The 21,687-nt window shown below is 41.9% G+C and overlaps 1 protein-coding gene across 1 annotated transcript in view; it reads right to left on the bottom strand.

The window, feature by feature from the left end:
* Positions 1 to 13,675, bottom strand: part of LOC137590992 (phospholipid-transporting ATPase ABCA1-like) — a 98,552-nt gene extending 84,877 nt beyond the window's left edge. Inside the window, exons 1-8 of the mRNA XM_068308847.1 lie at positions 13,610 to 13,675; positions 10,851 to 10,944; positions 10,580 to 10,721; positions 10,344 to 10,471; positions 8,241 to 8,368; positions 7,375 to 7,572; positions 5,419 to 5,505; positions 5,127 to 5,142 (exon numbers count right to left, since the gene is read on the bottom strand). Of these exons, the coding sequence (XP_068164948.1) occupies positions 5,127 to 5,142; positions 5,419 to 5,505; positions 7,375 to 7,572; positions 8,241 to 8,368; positions 10,344 to 10,471; positions 10,580 to 10,721; positions 10,851 to 10,944; positions 13,610 to 13,675 (859 nt within the window). The remainder of the gene's footprint in view (positions 1 to 5,126; positions 5,143 to 5,418; positions 5,506 to 7,374; positions 7,573 to 8,240; positions 8,369 to 10,343; positions 10,472 to 10,579; positions 10,722 to 10,850; positions 10,945 to 13,609) is intronic.
* Between the last annotated feature and the right edge of the window lie 8,012 nt (positions 13,676 to 21,687).

Raw genomic sequence — 21,687 nt, 5'->3', positions numbered from 1 at the left:
AGAAACATAGTGTAAGTTACTATCACTTTGCTGCACAAGCAGCAGAAAGCACCATCAATAGTGAACATCCATGTAAAGAAGGAAAAGTTGCAAGTCAAATTGCCCAGCTGCAGTAGGATCATGACTAATGTAGTTAATAAAAGTCAAGTCAATGTCAGCTTTATTTTCAAATGTACCATATATGCACAACATACAGCACAGATGAAATTTTAGTCCTCTCTGACCCACGGTCAATAGGCAGTACAACAGGCAGTACAACACAGGCAGTACAACGGGCAGTACAACACAGACAGTACAACTCAGGCAGTACAACGGGCAGTACAACACAGGCAGTACAACAGGCAGTACAGCAGGAAGTACTAGACGAAACACAAAGGGACGGTAAACATCTCTATAATCTGCCTTTGTGGATGTTTCCAGGTTGGATTCACTGAATCGGTGACTGCTGGTGTGATGGAAGCACTGAGAAACAAAAGAGCCGCTTTGCCTTGTTGTGTCTGGAAATATGTGATTCAGTTTGGTCGTTAATCAGTTGGTCACTTGATCAATGTGGTGTCTTAACGTCAACGTGAACATCTGCCTTTTGGATTTGGTGCCAACAGGCAGATGTTCACCTGTTATGACATTAGCAGATTTCCCAGTCCTCTCCAGACGGCAGCAAAACCTAAATCTTCCGCTTTTCCGTCTCACCGGAGCGACTGTTTCCTACGACGGGGGGCGATCTTAGCCGCCGTTTTCAGAGCAATTAAACGTTAACCTTCCTGCCTCCTGGCCATCTTTCCCAGGTGCTCATGGGAGGTCTGAATATGGGCTGCTAATGGCCGCCCTTCGGTCTGGGTCTCGCCACCTGTTCCCTCCACACGCTGCACAGACGCCGCTTCCTGCAATCATAATGTTTGAAATAGAGGGAATGCAAAGCGGTGTGCAACTCAGAAACCCTTTCCTGTTAAAATGGAAAACTGGCCCTGCTGTCGCTAAAAGGGTCGACTGCCGCAGGTACCAGGATGGAAAACTCAACCGCCAAAAAGTTGAGCGTGGATGGACGGACATGCTTCACCCTGAGGCGATGGCGGCGGCGGCGAATCAAAGCGTGACGTTTGATATCGACGTGATCTTCAAGGTTTGTACTTACAAGCAATCCTCGGTTTACGGCCACAATTCCTTCCTGAAGGCTGTTCGAATAGCGATTTGTTTGAATTCCAAATATTTTTCCCATTACGAATAAATGGTCTTAATCCATTCCAAGATGTTAGAAAACTACCTTTTTTCAACATATGTTATTTCATGTCATTGTATATATCAAATTGTATATTAATGAAACATATCAAAGAAATGTAAAAGAAAGAAGCAAAAACGAGAAAGAAAAAAAAAACCATCAACGTAATCAGGTTAGCCTAAGGTACGAGTTAAAGTCGTATTTTGGACAGAATTTTACGGTACCGTAACTCGTACCATAGGCAATGGAACGCAAATGAAGTCAAAAATTATTGAATAACCTAAAATAAAAAGTACATTACAGTTAAAGCATAAGAAAAATAAATTTTTACCTTTGTTCGAGTTGGCGTTCAACATCCAAAATTTGTTTGACTTCTAAGACAAAAAAATTCTGAATTTTTAGGCCGAATTCTGATTTGTTCGATGTCTAAAGCGTTCGAAAACCAAGGTTTGCTTGTATATATACACATGACAAAGTAATGTATGTAATGTTTGCTTCAAAATAAAACTGTCAAGGTGATGAGGTCATGTTGTTTCAAAAGACGTAAACGTGCATACGGTCCCTAACAGTCGGTGTCCTTATAAAACAAGATATGTACAGTATTTTCCGCGCTATAAGGCACACCTAAGAGCCTTTAATTTTCTCAAAAACCAACAGTGCACCTTATGATCCAGTGCGCCTTGTATATGAAAAAAGTTTGAAGGTAGGCCATTCGTTGGAGGTGCGCCTTATAGTGCAGAAAATACTGCATATTTTTATATTTCTCGTGTGCTACAGGGAGACTGGAGAGGCAACACATTCTGAAGAGCTGCAAACCAGGCGCCTCTTTTAGACAGCAGATCTGTCCTTTATTAGAAAACGGCTGCGTGACAGAACAAGAGAATCTGTTCTTTACGCCACTTTTAGCCACAGTCAAATAATTGCTTGGAGCCTCACATTCAGCCCCTCAACTTACCTGGCAAAATTAATCAATTTGAGTTGCTCCCTGGAGATGGGCTCAATTCAGCACTAGAGCGAGACAGGCTGCTCGACGTTACACACTCGCACGCACTGTTGTGCACACACAGACAAGTGCAGACATGCATAGAAAATGGTATTACACTAGATTCATGTCTTATTGTTGCACAGACAGACACGCGTACACCTGATATGATGTCTACGGGGAGTTAGCCAATGCATCAATAAAGCAGTGCTTATTTCCTACAGGCGGTACATACCAAGTGGCGCCTTGAAGCGTTCCAATAGAAGCGTAATAAGCGAGAATAAATGTCATTGAAGTCGCTCACAGGAGATGGAGGGAAGCCACTTTGACATTTAGAGGTATAAGACGAACATCTCTCGCTCGCCGACACCTGCCCGACTTAAAGCACGCCGCTTTCAACATCTCAGTATATATTAAATGGCTACGGTTCAAACTCAAAATAAATGGTACTGATTGCTAATTATTCAAAGAGATCCCCAGAGGCGAATCGGCGTGAGGTTGGAGATAATTACGACAACGTTAAGAGCAATGTCAGGTAAAAAAAAAAAAAAATCACACCAAAGTGGTTCGGACGGATCAAAAGTAATTTTGATGCTGCTTGTGATGTAAAGACGAGACAAATCGGGTAAAAAAAAACGGGTTTTTTTTGCAAATGATGTTCTAACACATCCTGACAAAACATCAAAATCATGCATTCACTCCTTATTCGTAATAATCTACTGGATACACTTTGAAAATGGTAAAAAACTGAAAAAAATGATCATCTCCTGTCATTGCCCCCCCACCCTTCTGTCAACCATTAATTGGTAGAATTATCAAGCTGTTAACAAAACCTCACTGATGGCCTTTATTATTGCTGTTCCACTATTCCTTTGAGTGCACTTTTACACTTACAAAGGACTTGTAATTGACCATTATGCTGACACAGTGCACATTCCAGATTAATTTAATTGTACATCAGCCAAGACAATGAAATGCCACAGTAAATCCCAAACATCCATTAGCATGCTAACGGAGACATTGGTGCTTGTTCTGTATGGACGGTGCGATGTGTGTTTGCTAATTTGTGCTGGCAAAAGCATGAAACTCTACTTTATAGTGAAACTCTTTTTCCTAATCGAGGCTTCTTATTAAAATCTAATTTTGTGCACCGGTCTCCAAAGGACCGGCATTTAATGAAACAGGAATGCATGGTCTCTAATGAGCATGAGGCTGCAGGAAGTTGGGCCGAGAATCTAATTCTGAAGGGTTTTAATATAAAGGAAACATATTTAGCATTTTTTCCCAGCTGCTCACACCCACCTTTGAATGCTTTCCTGGTTATTTACGTCATTGTTTTTTTTGGGGAGTGATTAAGATACGGATTAGATGCCACAAAGAAGAAAACATTTTTAAAAAAAAATCATATTTAATAATAATCACATGTGTTCTCTGCATTTAACTCAACCCTGAGGACCAATGGGAATCCACCGTAGTGTAAACATGTAAACATGCTTGTTTTACAGAGTGCATTTAATCTCTCCAGAGAAAATGTATTATTTTTTAAAAATATTTGCGCCTGTGAAACGTTTTATCACGTGCAGCAATGTGTTACTACAACACAAAGCTAACACATGATTTATTCATGTGTTTAAATGTATATTATTCTGCAGTGTGGCGTCTTTATCTCGTCTCCACTGAGTTCTTTCAGTCTAAAGATATCAAGAAGATTTTGCACAAAGGAAATGCAAATGATTTAAACAGACACTCACTATTGTGGCAGAATAATACATGTAAATATTAAATAATAAAAATTCACAAATAAGTTTAAATACCACATCCATGTTAAACCTTTAGAGACGTGTTTCCTTGGAATACTGAAGACCTGTAGCTACAACTCCACGACAGGAAGCATTAAAATTCCAGCGCTGCGTTTTCCATACTCAGACATGAGTCACATGAATCGCAAACATATTTCACGCATGCCTTTCTTTTACTTTGATACGAAGTCCTCAAACCCGTGACGAATTTTATGCATGCGTGTGCGTGCTTTGATGCTGGAAATGTTAGCAAAGCGCCGGCGCGTGGCGGCTTACATCAAAGGCCGATTCATATCGGCGCTCCACTGTCAAATATGTCTCACGCAAACACTTGTGGAGCACATGTGTCATATATGATTTCAATCGCCATGGGGACACCTGTGGGTGAAAATACTGCAGTTTCTTCTAACGTGGTTTCATCTAGATCTAAATCTAAATCTAAAGAAGGTCAAGAACAACCTGAAGGAACTGACGTGGAAGATGAAGGCCAAAGCCATACCTAGGGTGATGAAGCATTATGGGCTATGAGAAGGTGAATCTAGCAGGTTCCAAGTATTACTATCTTACAGCTTTGTAAAAAAACGCCCCCCGTTTTACGAAATGAGACAAGTTCAGTGAAAGTGACAGCGCAAGCTTGTTTTGGTTGTATTTCATTACTCAACAGAACAAAATACCAGTTTATTACACAAAAAAAGGGGCTTAGTGACACCATCTGTCCTGTGTGAGGAGTATGGGTCGCCATATGTTCATGGATTGTGTGTTTTTACCCCTTGTGACTCCCCACCACCAATATCGCGTCACTTTGCACCGAGGATAATTCGCTCTGGCCGAGAATCTGTCGTTAGGAAACATCATCGGCCTTCAGTAGGTTCCTTAAATGTAATGAGAGGAGACTGATCTGATTGGCTATCGTGGATGCCAACCCCCCCTGACACGGCCAACGATAATGCATTCCTAATCAAACCTGGTTTCCAGCCCTGACACAGGTGCCAACTGTGGCACAGGTGCTTGGCTTTCCAGGTGCACCCTGCACACCACCCGGCGCCGCCTGTGTACCGACTAATTCAAATGAAGGGACTCAGAAATCATTGGACGACTTCAGTGCGGGAGCTTTTCCTGCAACACTTACCTGAACCGTTGCCAATCTGGGGAATTTTCATGTTATGTGTTAAACTGGTGCGGGAAGAGGGGGCCACAGGCCCACTGGTGGAACTGGAGTCAGGCCGTCTATTGCAAATGAGCGTGTTGAAACTATCCATGGAGTTTCTTTGGAAATCCAGTTCGCTAACAGCCTTGAAACTCGTGGAGTTCTGCAACCGGATTAGCTAAATTCAAGAAAAAACAGGAATTTGAAAGTTAAAAAATTAAAAACAAATTATAAATACAAAGATTGATTACTGAGTATTTGATGCCCCACCCACCTCCGCAGCCAACGGTGAAGCATTTTGATTGATTTTCCTCATCAGTATCGCCATGTCTGTTGCGTTCACATCCAAAGCCGGAGGCAGCTAGAAGGGCATATGTTGGATAGGCATGCACAAGTATGAGCACAACTTAACACGAGCGGATCTAAAAGATTATGTAATGTGATAAAACGGAACATGAGCAGGATTTGGCCTTTGCTGGTAATGGCCAATCTCTCAGGGATTGTGGTTTTTCTCCGAAACATCAGGATAGCATCTGAGCAAAGACTGCATCGAACGCAGCCGAGGCCAATTTGACCACCGTAGGTCGATAGGACTATCAAGCTATGAAGTGTCAGATGGGGGACGACAAATGATACGACGCTAACACAAACACACTTTCATTTGTGGACGGACTGTTTTGGAGCACCCCATACCTTCTTTGTTGAACTTCTTTAGAAATTTTGTTCTGAAACAATATCCAGACACAAACTCGTATCACCAGTATCTAAATCTACCAGAGTAATAAACCCTGACTTCTTCACTTGTCCTTTTCTTTATGTCATTGTTGTCACAATCATTCAGCAATGTCAAGCTTTAAGTGTGACGGTTTGATGTTCTTTTCCATCCATTTGCTCGCAGCGCTTCAGAGCCTTTTCCACCATATCTTGTCTGGCCTTTCATTTTTTTTTTTTCTGTCTCTGAAAGTGCCTGTGGGCTTAAATTGTTCAAATGCTCTCTCCTACAAGTTTCCTGCCTTATCACTTATTTATTGGATTTGCTGTCCCATATATTTTCTCTCAAAGATAAACTCAAAGAAAAGTGTAGACTTTCATCATCCCAAAGGGAACTCAGAGATTTAAGAGAACTCAAGAAAACATTGGTTCTAATGAATAATTCCCACCTGACTGCATGCATTCTAGTGAAATCACTTAAAGTCACGGAGATGTGCATGAAAATGAAAATTTTAATAGCTCGGACACTGTGGGTCGGAAAATGATGACTCACTCAAAATGGAAAGAAAGGATAATAAATTAAGATGATGGTACAGTAAGACAAAATAAGTGCTGAGGTGTTGCTGTTAGGTTGGCCTGAAAATGCATTTGTCAGTTTTAGCTGAGTTGTGTCTCCATCAGATCCTGACAAGAATAACGCTTAAATTTTAGATTGGTTGGCACAGAAAAATATCTTCCGTGAAGTTAATTTGATTCAAGCCACAGAATGAATATACCTAGAATGGTATGCAACTGATATATTATGATGTAACAGTCATATATTTTCCTCAGTAGAACCACATTTGTAATGATGTCGCTGCCCTAAAAAGGCCCAATCAGGAGTTTTCAGGCCAAACTAAAAACAAAACCAGTCATAAAATTAAAAAAAAAGTGTATCATCAGGTGGAGTTTGGAAGATTTCTTGCCATAAATTTTGGGTTGCTTCTAATCTTCACCGAAATTAAAAATATTGCATGTTTTCAGAGTGACATGGTGAGCCATTGCTTGTCCTCATTTGCCACATCAGCACCGATGCTTCTCTGCCACCCCCATGTCACAATTCATATCCATATGACTGATAGTTTACAATCGATATTTGGAGTCCATCCACTACAAAACCCGAAACTTGGATGCCGTTTCCCTCCAAAAATAAGGATAAAACACACACGACAGCTGCGATATTTAATTTGACTAATGCATCCTCCGTGTTATTGCTAAATTGGTGGCTTATCTTTTCCAATTTACTTTTATTAGCCCGCATAGTGAAATTTGTAAGACTCCTGATGTGGGTGACCTTGCCAAGCAGACATGTCTTCCTAATGAAGAAGATTATGGCTCGTGTCGCTACTGTTGCGTCAAAACAGCTCGTGTCAATATGAGGCAAATCGTGCCCCGGTTACAATTCACACTCCCTGCAAGTCTCATTAAATGCAAATTAGACATGTTGCATGATTTGTTTTTGCGTGCAGAAAAAGCTCACCTCGGACGCTACTTTGTTGGCGTCCAGGTTTTGGAAGAGCGCTCGTTGGGCGTTAATCAGCTGCCGAGGAGAGAGGGAGCAGCTGACATTTCGAAAGGCCTCCTTTTCAGACTGGTGGCTAAATTGGAAGTACTCATCCAAATCCGGCCCCTCGCACAGGATGCGCCGAAGGTCGCCCGGAGACCGGACACCCATCATCTGAAACATGAATACCAACTTAGGAGCTGACAGACAACATGAATTTACGCTAATTCTCCTCACAACCTCCCTCTCATATCGTGATGTGTAACACTTAAAGCGCCAATAACAACAGTGTAAAACACACGGATAATTTATCTCATATCAAACGCTGCCCGGCGATGCTCAACAAGACAGGAGGCATCATTATAACACAAGTAAACTAAGTGTTTGCACACATCATACAGTTCCTGCCAGAGCTCTTTGCAACCTTTAGAATTCCTCTTGCACAGTAGGGATCTTTTAATCAGTGCACATTGTACTTAAGCATCTTAGTCAATGTCAGTGAAATATAATTACATTCTTGGAGCTCATCTGAGAACACTTGGTACATACCAGAGTATCAATTAGTGAGTAGACAAGAGGCTATCTCCTGGAGGCAGCTTCAAATAACTTTTTCTCTTGAGCAAATACTGAATTAGAGTTTGCTTTGTCCCAGAGGAAGTCCTTGGTAAGGGTATTTCATTCATAAATGGCAAGTGTAGTAAATAACATTCTTACCATTCTTTGTATTCTGAACATTTTTGATAAGATTAAAATTCTCTCAAGCAAGGCGGAGGTGAAAATATTGACTCTTTAGAGACTTTTTTTTTTTTTATCACGCAGCAGAGCAATGAAATGATACTCACACCACCGAGTTTGACCTCTGCATCCAATAGGCTTTTGACCACTGATGGTGGAACCGACAGGTCGTCTCCTAGATGCGTGGAGAAGGTCTCGTTGACTCTGAGGATTCTCCTCAACACGATGGGTGGGGCTTAAAAGGACAGTAAAGTCAAAATGAACCAGGCCAGTATTTGAAGTACATAATTAAACAAAAGGCTTAGTGGCATTTTTATTTTTTTATGAGCAATGGGGACTTAGACAAACAAAATGTATCATAAGTTACGGAGCAATTAAAGATATCACGGTGGATGACCGCCCTCCAGAGTCTGGGTCCTGCCCGGAGTTTCTTCCTCAATGAGGGAGTTTTTCCCCGCCACCGTCGCTTATGCTTGCTCTGGAGGGCATCTGTAAAGCACTTTGAAATGTCTTCTAATATGAATAAGCGCTATATAAATTAAATTTGATTGATTGATTGATTGATTCTCAGTAAATTGACCTGTCTAACACCTTTGATAGTTTACTTTTTGCGAGTTCCATAATCGCTTAAAAAAACCCATTTACACAATATCTCCAGTAGCTCCAGACATAAATTAATTATCCGTTAAACCTTGGGATGCTCTCCATTTCTTTCCAAGATTTCCAGAAAGTATTTTGAGAGAAAGATGTCACTTAAAAATGAGTTTACTATACTTTTTAAATATACCCCTTTTATCTGAATATGTCTAAATCTACAAAGATAAAACTTTTACATAGAAATAAAATCTTTAAAGTTCCAGCATGTGTGATTTTGGGAAAAGAGTATTCACAGCAGTTTGAATCTGCGTTCTCATACACAACGGCCAGCATGCGAGACAATAGAACAACATGATTTAAGATTATGCTTTTGTTGAGACAACTGCTGTAATTAAATCCTTAAGTGGTGCAAGTAGGGGTTTGGCCACCGACGTCGCGTGATGGAAGATAATTTGTTGCTAAACAAGTACTACATTTTATTTTAGAAGTTCTTTTCTTGCGAGTAGCTGTCAACAGGTAGTCGAGTAGAATTTTAATGAGCGGCTTCACAAACCAGTTGACTCTTCATGGTTGCTGCTTCACAAAGGTTTAACATGCTGTGGATTCCACTGTGGTGCACTAACATGTTACTCCCATGCAAAGTGTTTTTCTTACATCTGAGACTCTGGAAGATCTGTACTGTAGGTGATTCAGTTATTCGAGGTTCAATTCAGGTCGATCTTTGACTAAAATAGTCTAGATTTAATTATAGTACCTGCTGTGCTGCCTACACTCTATTTCAACACTCCTCAGTTTGTTCCACATTATCATGCCCCACAGGACTGCAGCAGAGATGGACAGGGTTAGATTATGGGCTAGTAGAACATGCTCTTGGCTCGTCCTGAAAGCCATTGCCGTCCTGATTGAAGTGACCACCTGAGTCTTTTAATCAACCCCCAGCGACAACCACAAAAAGGACAACACAATCGCCTTTTGCCATCCTCACCTTTCGATAGCACTCCATTTCCCATTCTTGTTAATGACCTTTTGTGCTCTCGCGTCTGACAGAGAATGTCATTAATTACAGCCCAGCTTAGATCTTTGATTGGATTTAATCTTGTATATTACAACCCAACGACCCCGAAATGCAAATGGCTCCAGATCCGTTGGTGGAACAGCAAACCCTGAAGCCCTCTTTGTTTTTTGCAAATTAGAAGCCGTATGAAAATCTGAATATCATCAGGCTAAATGAGCCAAATGCAAAGCAGCAACTTATCAAGACAAACGATCTGTCAGTCTGTATGGCAAATTGCATCATAAATAATCTCAGCAATAGTTTTGAGGGATAAAGGGGAGTAACAAATCCTCCAAGTTGTCATCGACATGAAGGGGATACTTTCATTGATGGAGAGGACATAATAAAGACATAGCAGAGTGATTGCTGGGGGTGAGTATCCTCTAAACCAATTATTTTCCAAACCATTACTGCTTTTATATTGGGAGAGACCAATCTACACTGTGACCGCAGAGTCTCTAACAAATGTGTGTGATAATGTTAAATGGGAAGATCAATTTGTGAATGGTTGTGTCTTTTTAAGGTCGGCGCATTAAGACATTGCTATTCAAAGTGTTACCGTTCCCGGGGCTGGACTGAGACAGGAGTGCAGACAACTGGTCCATGTCATTCGCTAGCACCTGCGCCTTGCTGAGAACGGATCTGTTCACCAGGAGGTTTTGGAGCTCGATAAGTATCCCGGCGATTCTAGGTTTGCCAGAAAGACAGCGGGGGGAGGGGGGAGGTTATACATTTATTGCATTCATCCTGATATATGTTGTCTTGTCAGAAAAGGGAAAACATCCCAGAGCGTACATGGAGTTGTTGAAGTTGTTGACTTGGCTTGGGGTCTCCCCAGGCGTCGGATAGCTCAAACAGGGATTGTCCGCGTTGCAAATCATACCTTGAAGCCAGGGAAGTACGCCAGCGGATGGCAGGGCTTTATTTGGGTAATGGCCTGAAGGAATTGGATTTTGGAAATACAGTGAAGTGAACATTTGAATTTCAGCTATGATGGAGACTCACATAAAACCCTGAGTATTTGTCAGCTTAAATGTTAACCGTTGTGACGGGTGTTTGTACTTACATTGACCCTGGTTAAATGGTTTATTGGTGGAGCGCACCCACACCAGTATGAAGAACAGGAACAGAGGCCATACCACTTCAACCAGCAGCCGAACCTGCAACAAACCATGAAGTCCTTTTACTTCCATTACAGGTTCCTGAGAAACATTACTTCTTTGTCACAGTTGTCTCATTTACAAATGAGACTTCTGCAATATGATGACGATGTGACTGTTTCTGTCTGTCAATATGCTTTGGCAGCAATTCTGCCTTTTTTTTTTTTCTCTCTCAAAGCCCTTCAAGGATTGAGAAGCGACTTCTTCTTGCGACACCCCAAGCCAAAGTTATCACCGACGCCTTATCGTCTCCTCTCCAAGTTTAATCCTCTTCTGAATGAGGAGTAGCAATGGCTTCTTTTTTTAAAACCACAACTTTAGTGACACTTCAATACCTGCCGGCAGGGATCCACGCTTGCACAAATGGTTTACCTGGAGGCTTTACACGTTCACGTGGGTCTTTCTGATATTTTTCCCACCTATTTGCCTCAACAGCTTGTCGAACTATCAAGTTTGTATGTTTTACATAGACATATTTACTGCCTTAGGATATTACAGGTTCAAGTTTTTATACAATCCAAACACCTATTTTTACCTTTGCTCTCCACCTTCTGAATTGAATATTTATTTGGCCCCAAGCAGAGTCTGAGAATGAAGTTGAGACTTTGGCTGTGAGGCAGCTAATAATTAGGCTTACAAGATAGACTTTTAGCACCAGCTCTCCTGAGAGAAACTTCGGAGGTCTGATCGGTCTTTCGCCACTGTACATCCATTTTTCACATCACCACAGGCGATCCCAGCTGGCTACTGGACAAGTCTCCAGGTTCTCATCTGCAATGTTTATTAAATTAATAATCGGAGTCAAGTCAAGGTGAGATCTGCGTAACATTCGTGCGACAGCAGACTTCTGAATCATCCCTGCGGCGAAGGGGATTTTCACCCTGATGCATCACCACTACGCAGTCCGTCTTGCACCCTCCGTCGTCTCGGTTTTTATGCATCCCTTGGCAAACTGTCACTCAAAAACCCCACCCACAACATCCTCCACACTCACACACACACACACACACCCATCTCTCCTCTAACCTCAGCCGCCCCGGTCAGCTTGCACACTCATCCCTCCCGATATATCTTGTGGAGTAATTTCCAGTCGACCGATTCCTCGCCTCTGCTCCTCTAACATATTTAGAGACTGTATCTGATGACAAACATAAGCACGGATAATAAAAGAAGACAAAAGTGAGGTTCTGTCTTCATAATTAAACCGGAGGGCAAGAAAGAGGTTAGAAAAATACAATATATTGCTTGTTATATCACCATAACAGCCTCGTGAACAGAGGATTGGGGTGGATGTTGAACCGATTTTATTTGGTTCAGCTCGGTGTGTATATATAGTCATTAAGTGAGTTTTCACTGCTGTAATTTTGTCAATGAATTACAGATGAGGAAATAGTCACAGCGCATATATTTCAAAGAAACTTGATGGAATTTCTAATTCTGTTCTTTAATTCCCTCCAGTCCGTGTGTCAGAGAGGATGTAGTTCTGCTGAGAGGGTGAATTATCATAATGTATTCCAAAAGAAAAAGCATGGAAAGGGAACGCAGAGATCATGGGGACTTTCTCCATGTCTGGCTCCCCAGGCGTTTTGCCATCGGACACCGCTGTCTTTGTGGATAGATAATCTCCTCCTATGAAATTATGTGAAATACTGGACCATAAAATCACTTTCATGCCTGTTATAAAATCTTAAAATGCTTGGTGAGGCATTCATATAATTGGTCATTAACCTCCATGAGCCCTCCAGAAGCACCATTGTCCTTGCTCACTCCCACTGGTTTTGTCTAATAACAATAATTTATGTTGGCATTGGCAAAACAGTTCACAATTCATGCAAAAAAACCAGCACCTCTTACAAAAGACACGACCCTGATCTCTTTCCTGTTTGAGAAAGAGATCTTGATCCTCACCATGAGGTTGACACACATGGTGCGACTGGGCTGTTGTGAATGACATCAGAGGAAGTAATGTCCACCATATATCATTGGATGATTATGTATAGTCCAGTGTCTGCTATGGGATGGAAAAGGAATGACCACGAAAAGGAATCCGGTCTGAGCAGAAAGAAGAGCAGGGTTCATTGTTGGAAAAGTCTCCAAAATGAGACTGATATATGTCGGCATTTCAGTAAAGGCAGCATGAGTAAAGATGTTTAAAAGTAAATTATCTGCATTTATTTTTTAGATTCTGACTTTATTTGTATTTTAGTTGCGTAATAAAAATAAATGAACTGTCGTTACATGATGGCAGAAGACAGTCGGTTTGTAAGAGAAGCCAGAAAGAGTACTTGCCCTTCAAACAAACCCTTTAACATCTGTCACTCCCCATCCCGTTCTATTAAGCCAAAGACTAGCTTTGTTAGAACTCAAATACAGCCAATCTGACATAACGTTTTCGAGAGATATTCCTCCAAAAATTGAAGGTGACACTTCAGATTGGTTGGCATTAAGGTGAGATTGTTCTTGTTTCTTTGCAGGAGAGTTAAAGGCAGCTTAGTTCCATCGGACACAATTTTCCTTATAAATCCCCATTGCCCTCCCGTGAGTAACTCAACCGCACTCGATAACAACCCTGCAACCGTATTCTCACCCCTCACCCCCCAACCCGCCCCCGCGCCCGTCGATGACCAGCGATGGCGACCAAACGTCGATTTCCGAGTGCGTGTACCTTTTGTCTCTTCCGGAGAGTGAAGTTCTTCCACAGGAGCAGAGTGAACTGCGTCAGGAGACCCATTACAGCTTATCCTGGCAATATCCTGCCAAAGCGTCGCTATGGCAACTGGCCCACTTAATAAACCCTGGGGGGAATAAAAGGCAGAGTTTGGTTTTAATACAGAGGAGCAAGGTATCTTAGGGGAGTGCCACTAATCATACACTTCACCAGGCCTTACGGCGTATGGCGTAGCACCTGTTCGAAGAATTATTATCACCTACGCCCAGCAATTCTCAGGACGGGGCGATGTCTCGGGATGTGGATTATAAGAAGAGAGATCATGTGATTGTTTTACATAATAATCAGCATATAAAGCTATTTGGATCCTTTCTTTCCCCTCCTAAAGGTGGACGAGGCAAAGCAAACTTTAAGCTCTGCCTCATAAACCACCATCGTGCTACAAATTCATTGTCACTTAATCTTTTTTGAGGGGGGGGATAAAAGACAAAACCCACTAAACCTATACGGGTCTCACTTTTCATGCCGGCCAAAGATTTGACGTTAAATATTTACTGCAGGTTTTACTAGCCACTGAACACTGATTACACAGATAATAAACAAATAGATCTGCCGTGACATTTTTATGCTGCAACATCAAGTATGACCTTTATTAAAAACTACACATCTGACAGTCTCTCTGACCACAGTCTGCACATTGGCCCGCCATGCGCTTCAGACAGGGCTGTTAAGTATTATTGCAGTCCAATTATATATTTTCAGAGTCCAGTTTCTACTTAAAATGTGTTCTGGTGAAGTTATCAGGGTATAAAATTATGTTCGGAGGTAAAAGACTAGCAGAAACGTGCTTTTCTATTATATATACTGTAATCCCTCGTGCTTTAACAGGCGCGGCTTCACTACATCATGGATTTTTAGTAGGTAGTCACATGATACCGTACGTGCATTCTATTGGCTGACGGCAACCGGAAGTGCGCTACGTTCCGTTGAGTCTCGCACTTCCGTGACACACAAACGTGCTATCAGAGCGAGACTCACAGAACGTAGCGCACTTCCGTGAGACACAAAAATGCTATCAGAGTGTGGGAAAAGGTAATACAGATAGAAGGTGGTTGTTTAATATTAGTATGGGGAGGATTCATAAACGTTTAAATTACCATAAATGATAAAAGAAATACTATATTGCGGAATTAGTTCTTGGAATGCATTAACGGCGAGTAAATAGGGATGGCTGTAATGCATGAAAACATACTGAAATGTTCTTTTAAACACATAGATGTGTTTTATATCCAAGGATAAGGTAGTAACTAGAGTAGACCAAGGTAATTAACAGCCAACGGTGGAGGTGAGCTGGTCGGATGTGTTTAAAGCGTGTTGTGGCGTAATTCCATTCATGTTCCCTCAAGATCTCAGCATGGATGGGCTTTTTAGCCCAAGGGTGGTCCTGACAAATGTGCAACCTTTTAACGCTCCATTTCCTCCTCCCTTCCTCCCACTCTGTTTACATTATTTACTGCTACTTCATGGATGTTGCATTCACTGTCATGGGAAAGAAGAGACAGAATAAAAGCTCTGCTGGGCAACGGGGAGCCATTCAGACCTTCGTTGGGCGATGATCGCTCTTGTTAAATGGTATACCTGTTGTGTTGGTTGGCTGCATCCAACACATCCGTGCAGGATGACTCTACAATCACATCACCTTTCAAAAGCAGCTTCTGATATCCTCTTTATTTGCTTTAGCTGTCAGTCAGATTCTTTTTTTTTTTTTTTGTCGTCCATCTTCTAGGAAAGACGTCTTTGTTACGAGAGGGAGCGAGCGTGAAATCATCTCCGTCCTCACATTAGAGGCCCCGGCGTACACTTGACCACTAGACTCCATCTGTGCTTGAATAATTGAACGTACGCTTCGCTTGCATAGGTCTGGAGCTCTTTGAAACATTCAATGCTCAAGAGAAGGACGGTCCGGTACCACCTCCACTCTGAAATCACGTCAACCGTGAAGGGTAAACAACATCTCAACCTGGATGTCAAAAAAAATGTGCGTACGTGAGTCGTGTCTGTGTCGGTAAAGAGATGTGTGTGGGGGCGTTAGAGAAGAAGAAGGAGAAGAAGAAGAAAAAATCACCTCAAGGACTCTTTTCAATTCTGCATCTAAAGAAGAGATAACAAGTAACAACAGAGGGAATGATTGTGATTTCCATTTCAGCAGCCTGCGTTACAAAACAGAATGAACACAGTCCTCCAGAGAACAAAAGCCGTAGCGGTGCGAGGACTGGCTTTTCCAGATCCTCATTTTAATCTCGCAGAAAATAATTGAAATAAGTTATTTTTTGCCACTTTTTTTTTGGGGGGGGGGCTGTTTTTTTCTTTGAGCTGTGCCCATCAGGCTCTGGCATCATATTTTTCGTGGTATCATTAGTTCCAAAGAAAGCACCAAGGAATGTGGAAAGGGAGTAGTGCTGCAAAAAAAAACAAAAAGTACAACTTTGGGGGTACAGGCGGGGTTGCATTCCTTGTGTTAGGGGGGGCTCGGGACTGTACAGAACATCATTTCAGCCTCTCGGATGATCAAAAGTGTAAACAGATATTTGTCATCCAGCATCTGGTCCCTACATGAGGACGGTGGCAGCTCTTTGACGGCTGTAATGGTTCCTTTGCTTCATCGTATCATCCGTCGTTTCTTTTTCCCCCTCTTCCTCTTCATCGGGGCGGGGGCGGCAGTGGTAGAGCCGGTCCAATGTTCCAAGATCAGCGGTTCATTTCCCGCTACTGCTCAAAAACACCCGGGGTGTGAGCTGACAGTGGGAGGTGTCAGCACACCTCCGAAGCACTGCCGAGGCCCCGTTGAGCAAGGCGCCGTCCCCCTTACATGTTGCTTATTTGGGGTAGTGCACAAAGGGGTTGCCTGCATATATTATATATTTTATATATATATATATATATATATATATATATATATATATATATGCATGAGTTTGATTAAAAGTTACTTAATTTCCCTTCGGGATCATAATAAGTATATAAAATAAAATTACAGTAACTTGAAAAAATCCTTGCTGGAGGACGAAGAGTTGAGCTTTCAACTTATTACAATATGTAATTTCTTTTTTTTTTCCCAGTGTATAATTAGAGGATAGATATACTAAAACAGTCTTAACATATAGATTGTATAAAGAATACAGACCACTTATCAATGGCTTCATTGATTATGGATGAAAAACCTGTCCTTTCAAAGTAAAACCTCAAGTCTGGAGGCTTCTGAAACATTTATGACTACCTCCATGGGGGGGGGGGGTCACAGGTTCATGACATTCATCTATTTTCAGAGATATTGCTAAATGCACATCTTGTGGGGGGAGCTGGCCCAGTATGTTCAGTAATGTTCACTATGGATATAATATCTACAGGGAAGCAGCCAGCGGGAGCTACAAGCTTACTTATCCCCGCTTCCAGGGAGGCCATTGACCCAAAGATGGTTATTTATCGTTCACACTGAATTCTCATGAATAGAAGTAGTAGAGTCTGGATGCTATTGGAGGGAGTTTGTCTCACATCTCTGGCTCATTCCGACCATCCACAGTGTCTAAACACAGCAGCCACGCATAGAGGACAAATATTAAACACTATGAATTAACAGATTAGCAAAAACAGATCTTTCCATGCCAACCTCACTGCGCTTTCACTTTATGCTCCTATAATTTATCGTAAATTCTGTCTATTCTTTCATCCTGGACCCAAAAAATCCAGCGTCCACAACAACAAATAAGCAAATGCTCATTTGGGGAAAGCATTAGCAGAAATAATTACACCTACCTATCTATTTCTATGGCTGCACTGACAGGGGCACAACACCATAATTACCTATTTAGGCTGACTGATTGCACTATGCATGAGGGTATAAAGTGTTAACTTACCGCACTTGTGTCTGTTTGGAGGATAACAAATTCATCTGGGGAGTTTAGTCACACCTGCATGCAGGATCTCGATTCATCTGGTTATTTTTTTTCCTCTTTTATTCAGAGTGGAAGCAAAAAATGTCCTGTACTTGTTCTTTTCTAAAGCTTTTCATCACAATGAAATGTGTGTGTCCTTGTGTTGGAAAAAAGAAGTACACGCTGAATAAAAGTGTACCGTGAACACTAACAGTGGTTGTTTATTGTATTAAAAGTCATAATTCAACCAGGCTGCACCGAATAGTCCTCCGATCACGGGCAGAAGACGCTACGAGTCGTCTGTCAAAGTAATATCAGTGATATCAAGCCGCTCATTTGCAGGTAATTATCTTTAGCGATGCCATACTTTAAAGCTGTGGTAACCCAGCTTCTAGGGGCAAACTGTCAATCATTTTTAGTAGCTAATGGCTCATTCATTAGAAATAAACAATGATGAATTTTAAAAAAAATTATATATTTATTTATATCAGCCCTAATTGGATCATTAAGACACGTCATTCAAAAAGGCATTATATGGAGGATATACAGGAAAAGCTTCACATGTGGCACCTTTCAAATAACTCTTACATCAGCCCAGTTTTACTGTAAATCATTACCACTTATGTAATTTAGCATAGAATGGACTAAAGTTCAAGGCCCTTCCTGCTGTGAGTCAGCAAACAAAGCCCTGAACTATATTTACATTTCCCGACAGCATATTGAACCATGACAAAATGTGAAATCCTTAAATTTCCTCTTTGGCGTAACTCAAAACTCATCATATTAATTCCCTCTCAGTGGTTTTCTTTTACTTTTAAAAAGCAGAAGCAGACTTTGAAGGTAACTTCTTTAAATGCCTACATATAAGTCAATCAGCTCCTGGGGCGCTCCATCCTGATGCAGCTCAGAACAAAAAAAAAACAAAGATGAGTGCTCGGATACCGCGGGCCCGGGCCCCGGACTGGCCTTGGGAGTAACAGAGCAAGCTACAATAACAACAACAACCTCAGCAGAAGAAAGACGGCATCACGGGGGGGCTCAGCTACAAAACACGTGTCTTGTTAGACAAAGCCAACTGTCAAAAACAACCTACCTTCAAGTTGTTTGGTTTTCACCCATCAGCACGTCTCAGGGCCCAGAGGTTCATTCGACCGGTTGGGATCTCACACCTGGCTCATCCCTATCACTCTGACACCGTGCACACCTCTGACGCTCCACTTCCCCTTTTACCTAGAGTCATAAACTATGCAAATGACCTTTGCTGATCCTGTCGTAGTGACTGTAGCCACAGCGATGCCGCTGCTGGGCTGCACACAGGTGGTGTACACGGTACAGCGTGTTCCCTTCAGTTTAGTCCTGCAACAGGACGCATATGTCTGAGTCTTGTAGGCCTTGACTGGGTCGTCTCAAGGCGTCAGATGGGCGAACGGCAGCAGCATTTCACCGACTTTTTGCTGGCTTTTGTTCATCTCGTTGGGGGAATCTCACAGGAAACTCTATATGCTAGTATCCTCTTGACTGAGCATTAATTATTAATGAACGTAATCAGTCCTGGTGTTGTTTAGGAAGGTTAGAGACCTGATGAGATGATAGGGACGAGTGTTTATTTGTGACAGCGATGACCCAATGACCTCAACAGTGAAGGGCCACTTGGAGGTAGCAGCCAAGAGAGAGATTAATAGCATCTATATGTTTGGGAAATAAATGGGTTTAAGAGTTAATTAAACCGGGTCATTAAAAAGAATAGCAAATGTAGTCTGGGAGGGTGAGATTATGTGGATAATGTGGGTGTAGGCAGGAAATGAAGGGTAATCTCGTTTCTTGGTTCATTATAGAGGAGTTCAGCAGATCCTGTCTGTCATTTTTAGAATAATGCTATTTCTAATTAACATTTCCGAAATTTATTGGGAGAGAAAGAACGAAACAAAACAAAACCAAACAACAACTTTCCTCTCCTTGAATGCCTTTGCAGACTAGAGGTCGAAACTTTTTCTGTCCCTCACAATCACCAAGGGGTCTCGCTCATGAGATGTAAGCCCGTAGTCTCAATTCATTACACACTCGCGCTCATGCAGCCCAGGTGAAACCTCGGCTGCCCAACCGTAATTGATTCGACTAATGAAGTGCTGCAGCTCAAAAGACGCCGGGCTGGTGAAGTACACCTGCTGTTCACGGGTCAGTCAGGCCAGTCCAGCCATATTAATGAAAAACAAGGTTTGCATTTGCAAAAGGCAATACCTTGTAATTTGTCTTTCGCATGTAAGGAACAAACTGTAATGGGAACACAACGTGAACCTGTTTAGAAGAAATGAGCCCAGGGCCACAAGCGAGGGGATGAGCAGAGCGTCAAACTAGTGCAAAAGCTATAATAAAAGCAAATATTCAACATAGCAAATGTTTAATTTAATAGTTTCTATCTCCAAAGAGCTCAACATCAGTACATTATTTACTGTCTGCGTGGAATGATGGGTAAGCTATTTCTTATTCTGTGGAGGAAGTCAGACAAACGAAATAATTTAAAAGCTGAAACTGTGCTGCAGCTTTACCGCAGTCTAGATGCATGGTAAATATCACTCCGACATTAAATTCTGTATCCACATGGAAAAAAAATGGAAGATATGTCAAATAAATCAGGGAGAAAACGGCTTATTGTGCACTGCTATATACTTAGACAATCGCACAAAGACACCCAAAGCATTCAAACCTCTAATCATGATTGAGCCATTCCATTTCTGGTGATAAAAATCCAAGCAAACTACTGGAAGGTGTGTTTCTTTTTCAATCCTGCCTGATTTTTATCGTCTTCTCGATGGAGTCCAGGAAAGTCAACTTATTTATACGGGTCAAAGTTCAAGTTGGCACTGGTTTTTTAGCTTGACCTTCATTTCCTTGCATTTCATTGGCGATCGATACAAAAGCAACGCGATCACAGACCTGTATCCGAGTTGAGCTAGCCTTCCCTCTAGAGCCAATTCCCTTTTCACTCCGGCCTTTACGATGTCATGTCTCCTGTTTATAATTTGAGGAGTTCACAGAGTAGAGAACATTGGATGGACTGGACACAGTGACAGATGGTCTGATGGTTTTCCGTTGTGTGTTATCTCCTCCTCGGAGCAGGTGGGGAATCGAGGAGATGACCAGGAAAGCCTTGAAGAAAATAAATGAATGTATTCCTCAACAGATGCCGCTTTCTCTTCCTGATTACTGGCCATGGGAGTGATTGTGTTTTGAAGTCGGCCTTCATCGCCCACACAGATATGCTTGGACGATGTATGAACGGTGGAAACAGTTGATGAAAAAGTAAATAGAAGCTGAATAGTTAAACTTGTGGGGCTAAACAAAACTTGAGGTCATGTGACTACAAAATAAAAGAAATACCAACAAAAAAAAGGTTTGTGTTAGCAGCCTGGCTAAAAGCTACTTACAGCTAAAAGGAAATCAGCCAGTGAGTTTACATTTCATTCTTGAAGCTCATAAACCTCCCTCAGCCAACAATGGGTGTCAGGGGTGACACACTGTACCCCTTTTCAACAAATTAACATATTTCCATTTGGTCTTAATGAAAGGAGATGCTTTGCTCAAAATACCACAACGGTCAAGCATTCTTAACCTTCCTCAATAGCCTCTTTCAGATGGGTCGCACTCAGCCTCGTCGAGTGCCTTTGGCTTCAAATACTTAGGAAACACATCTCAACCGGTCTTGGCTTCTGTGTCGACTCCAAAGCACCCATGAATGTTGAATCGTCAGACTCCAGATGACCAAAAACTGGGGAAAAATGTCATGTTTGAATGAATGGTTAAGGATTAACATCATACTGTAGGTTATGCAGGTGTGTTTGGCCGCATTAGGACCAACCCACTGTACGTGACGTCTGGGTACAAGCATTGTCTTGGAATCTTGAGGTGGGCAAAAGTCTTCTCCTTCCAACTTTCCGTTCAGGGGTCGCCACAGCGAATCAGTTGCCCCAATCTAACCCTGTCTTCTGCATCCTCTTCTCTCACCAACTACCTTCATGTCCTCTTTCATTACATCCATAAACCTCCTCTTTGGTCTTCCTCTAGGCCTCCTGCCTGGAAGTTCAAAACTCAGGTGGGCAAAAGAACATAACATAAAGTATATAACTGACCTCAGCAGCCCATGAA

Source organism: Antennarius striatus, chromosome 23, assembly GCF_040054535.1.
Source record: "Antennarius striatus isolate MH-2024 chromosome 23, ASM4005453v1, whole genome shotgun sequence".
Lineage (NCBI taxonomy): Eukaryota > Metazoa > Chordata > Actinopteri > Lophiiformes > Antennariidae > Antennarius > Antennarius striatus.
Note: the sequence above shows the minus strand (reverse complement) of the source record. Positions and strands in the feature narration are given on the sequence as shown.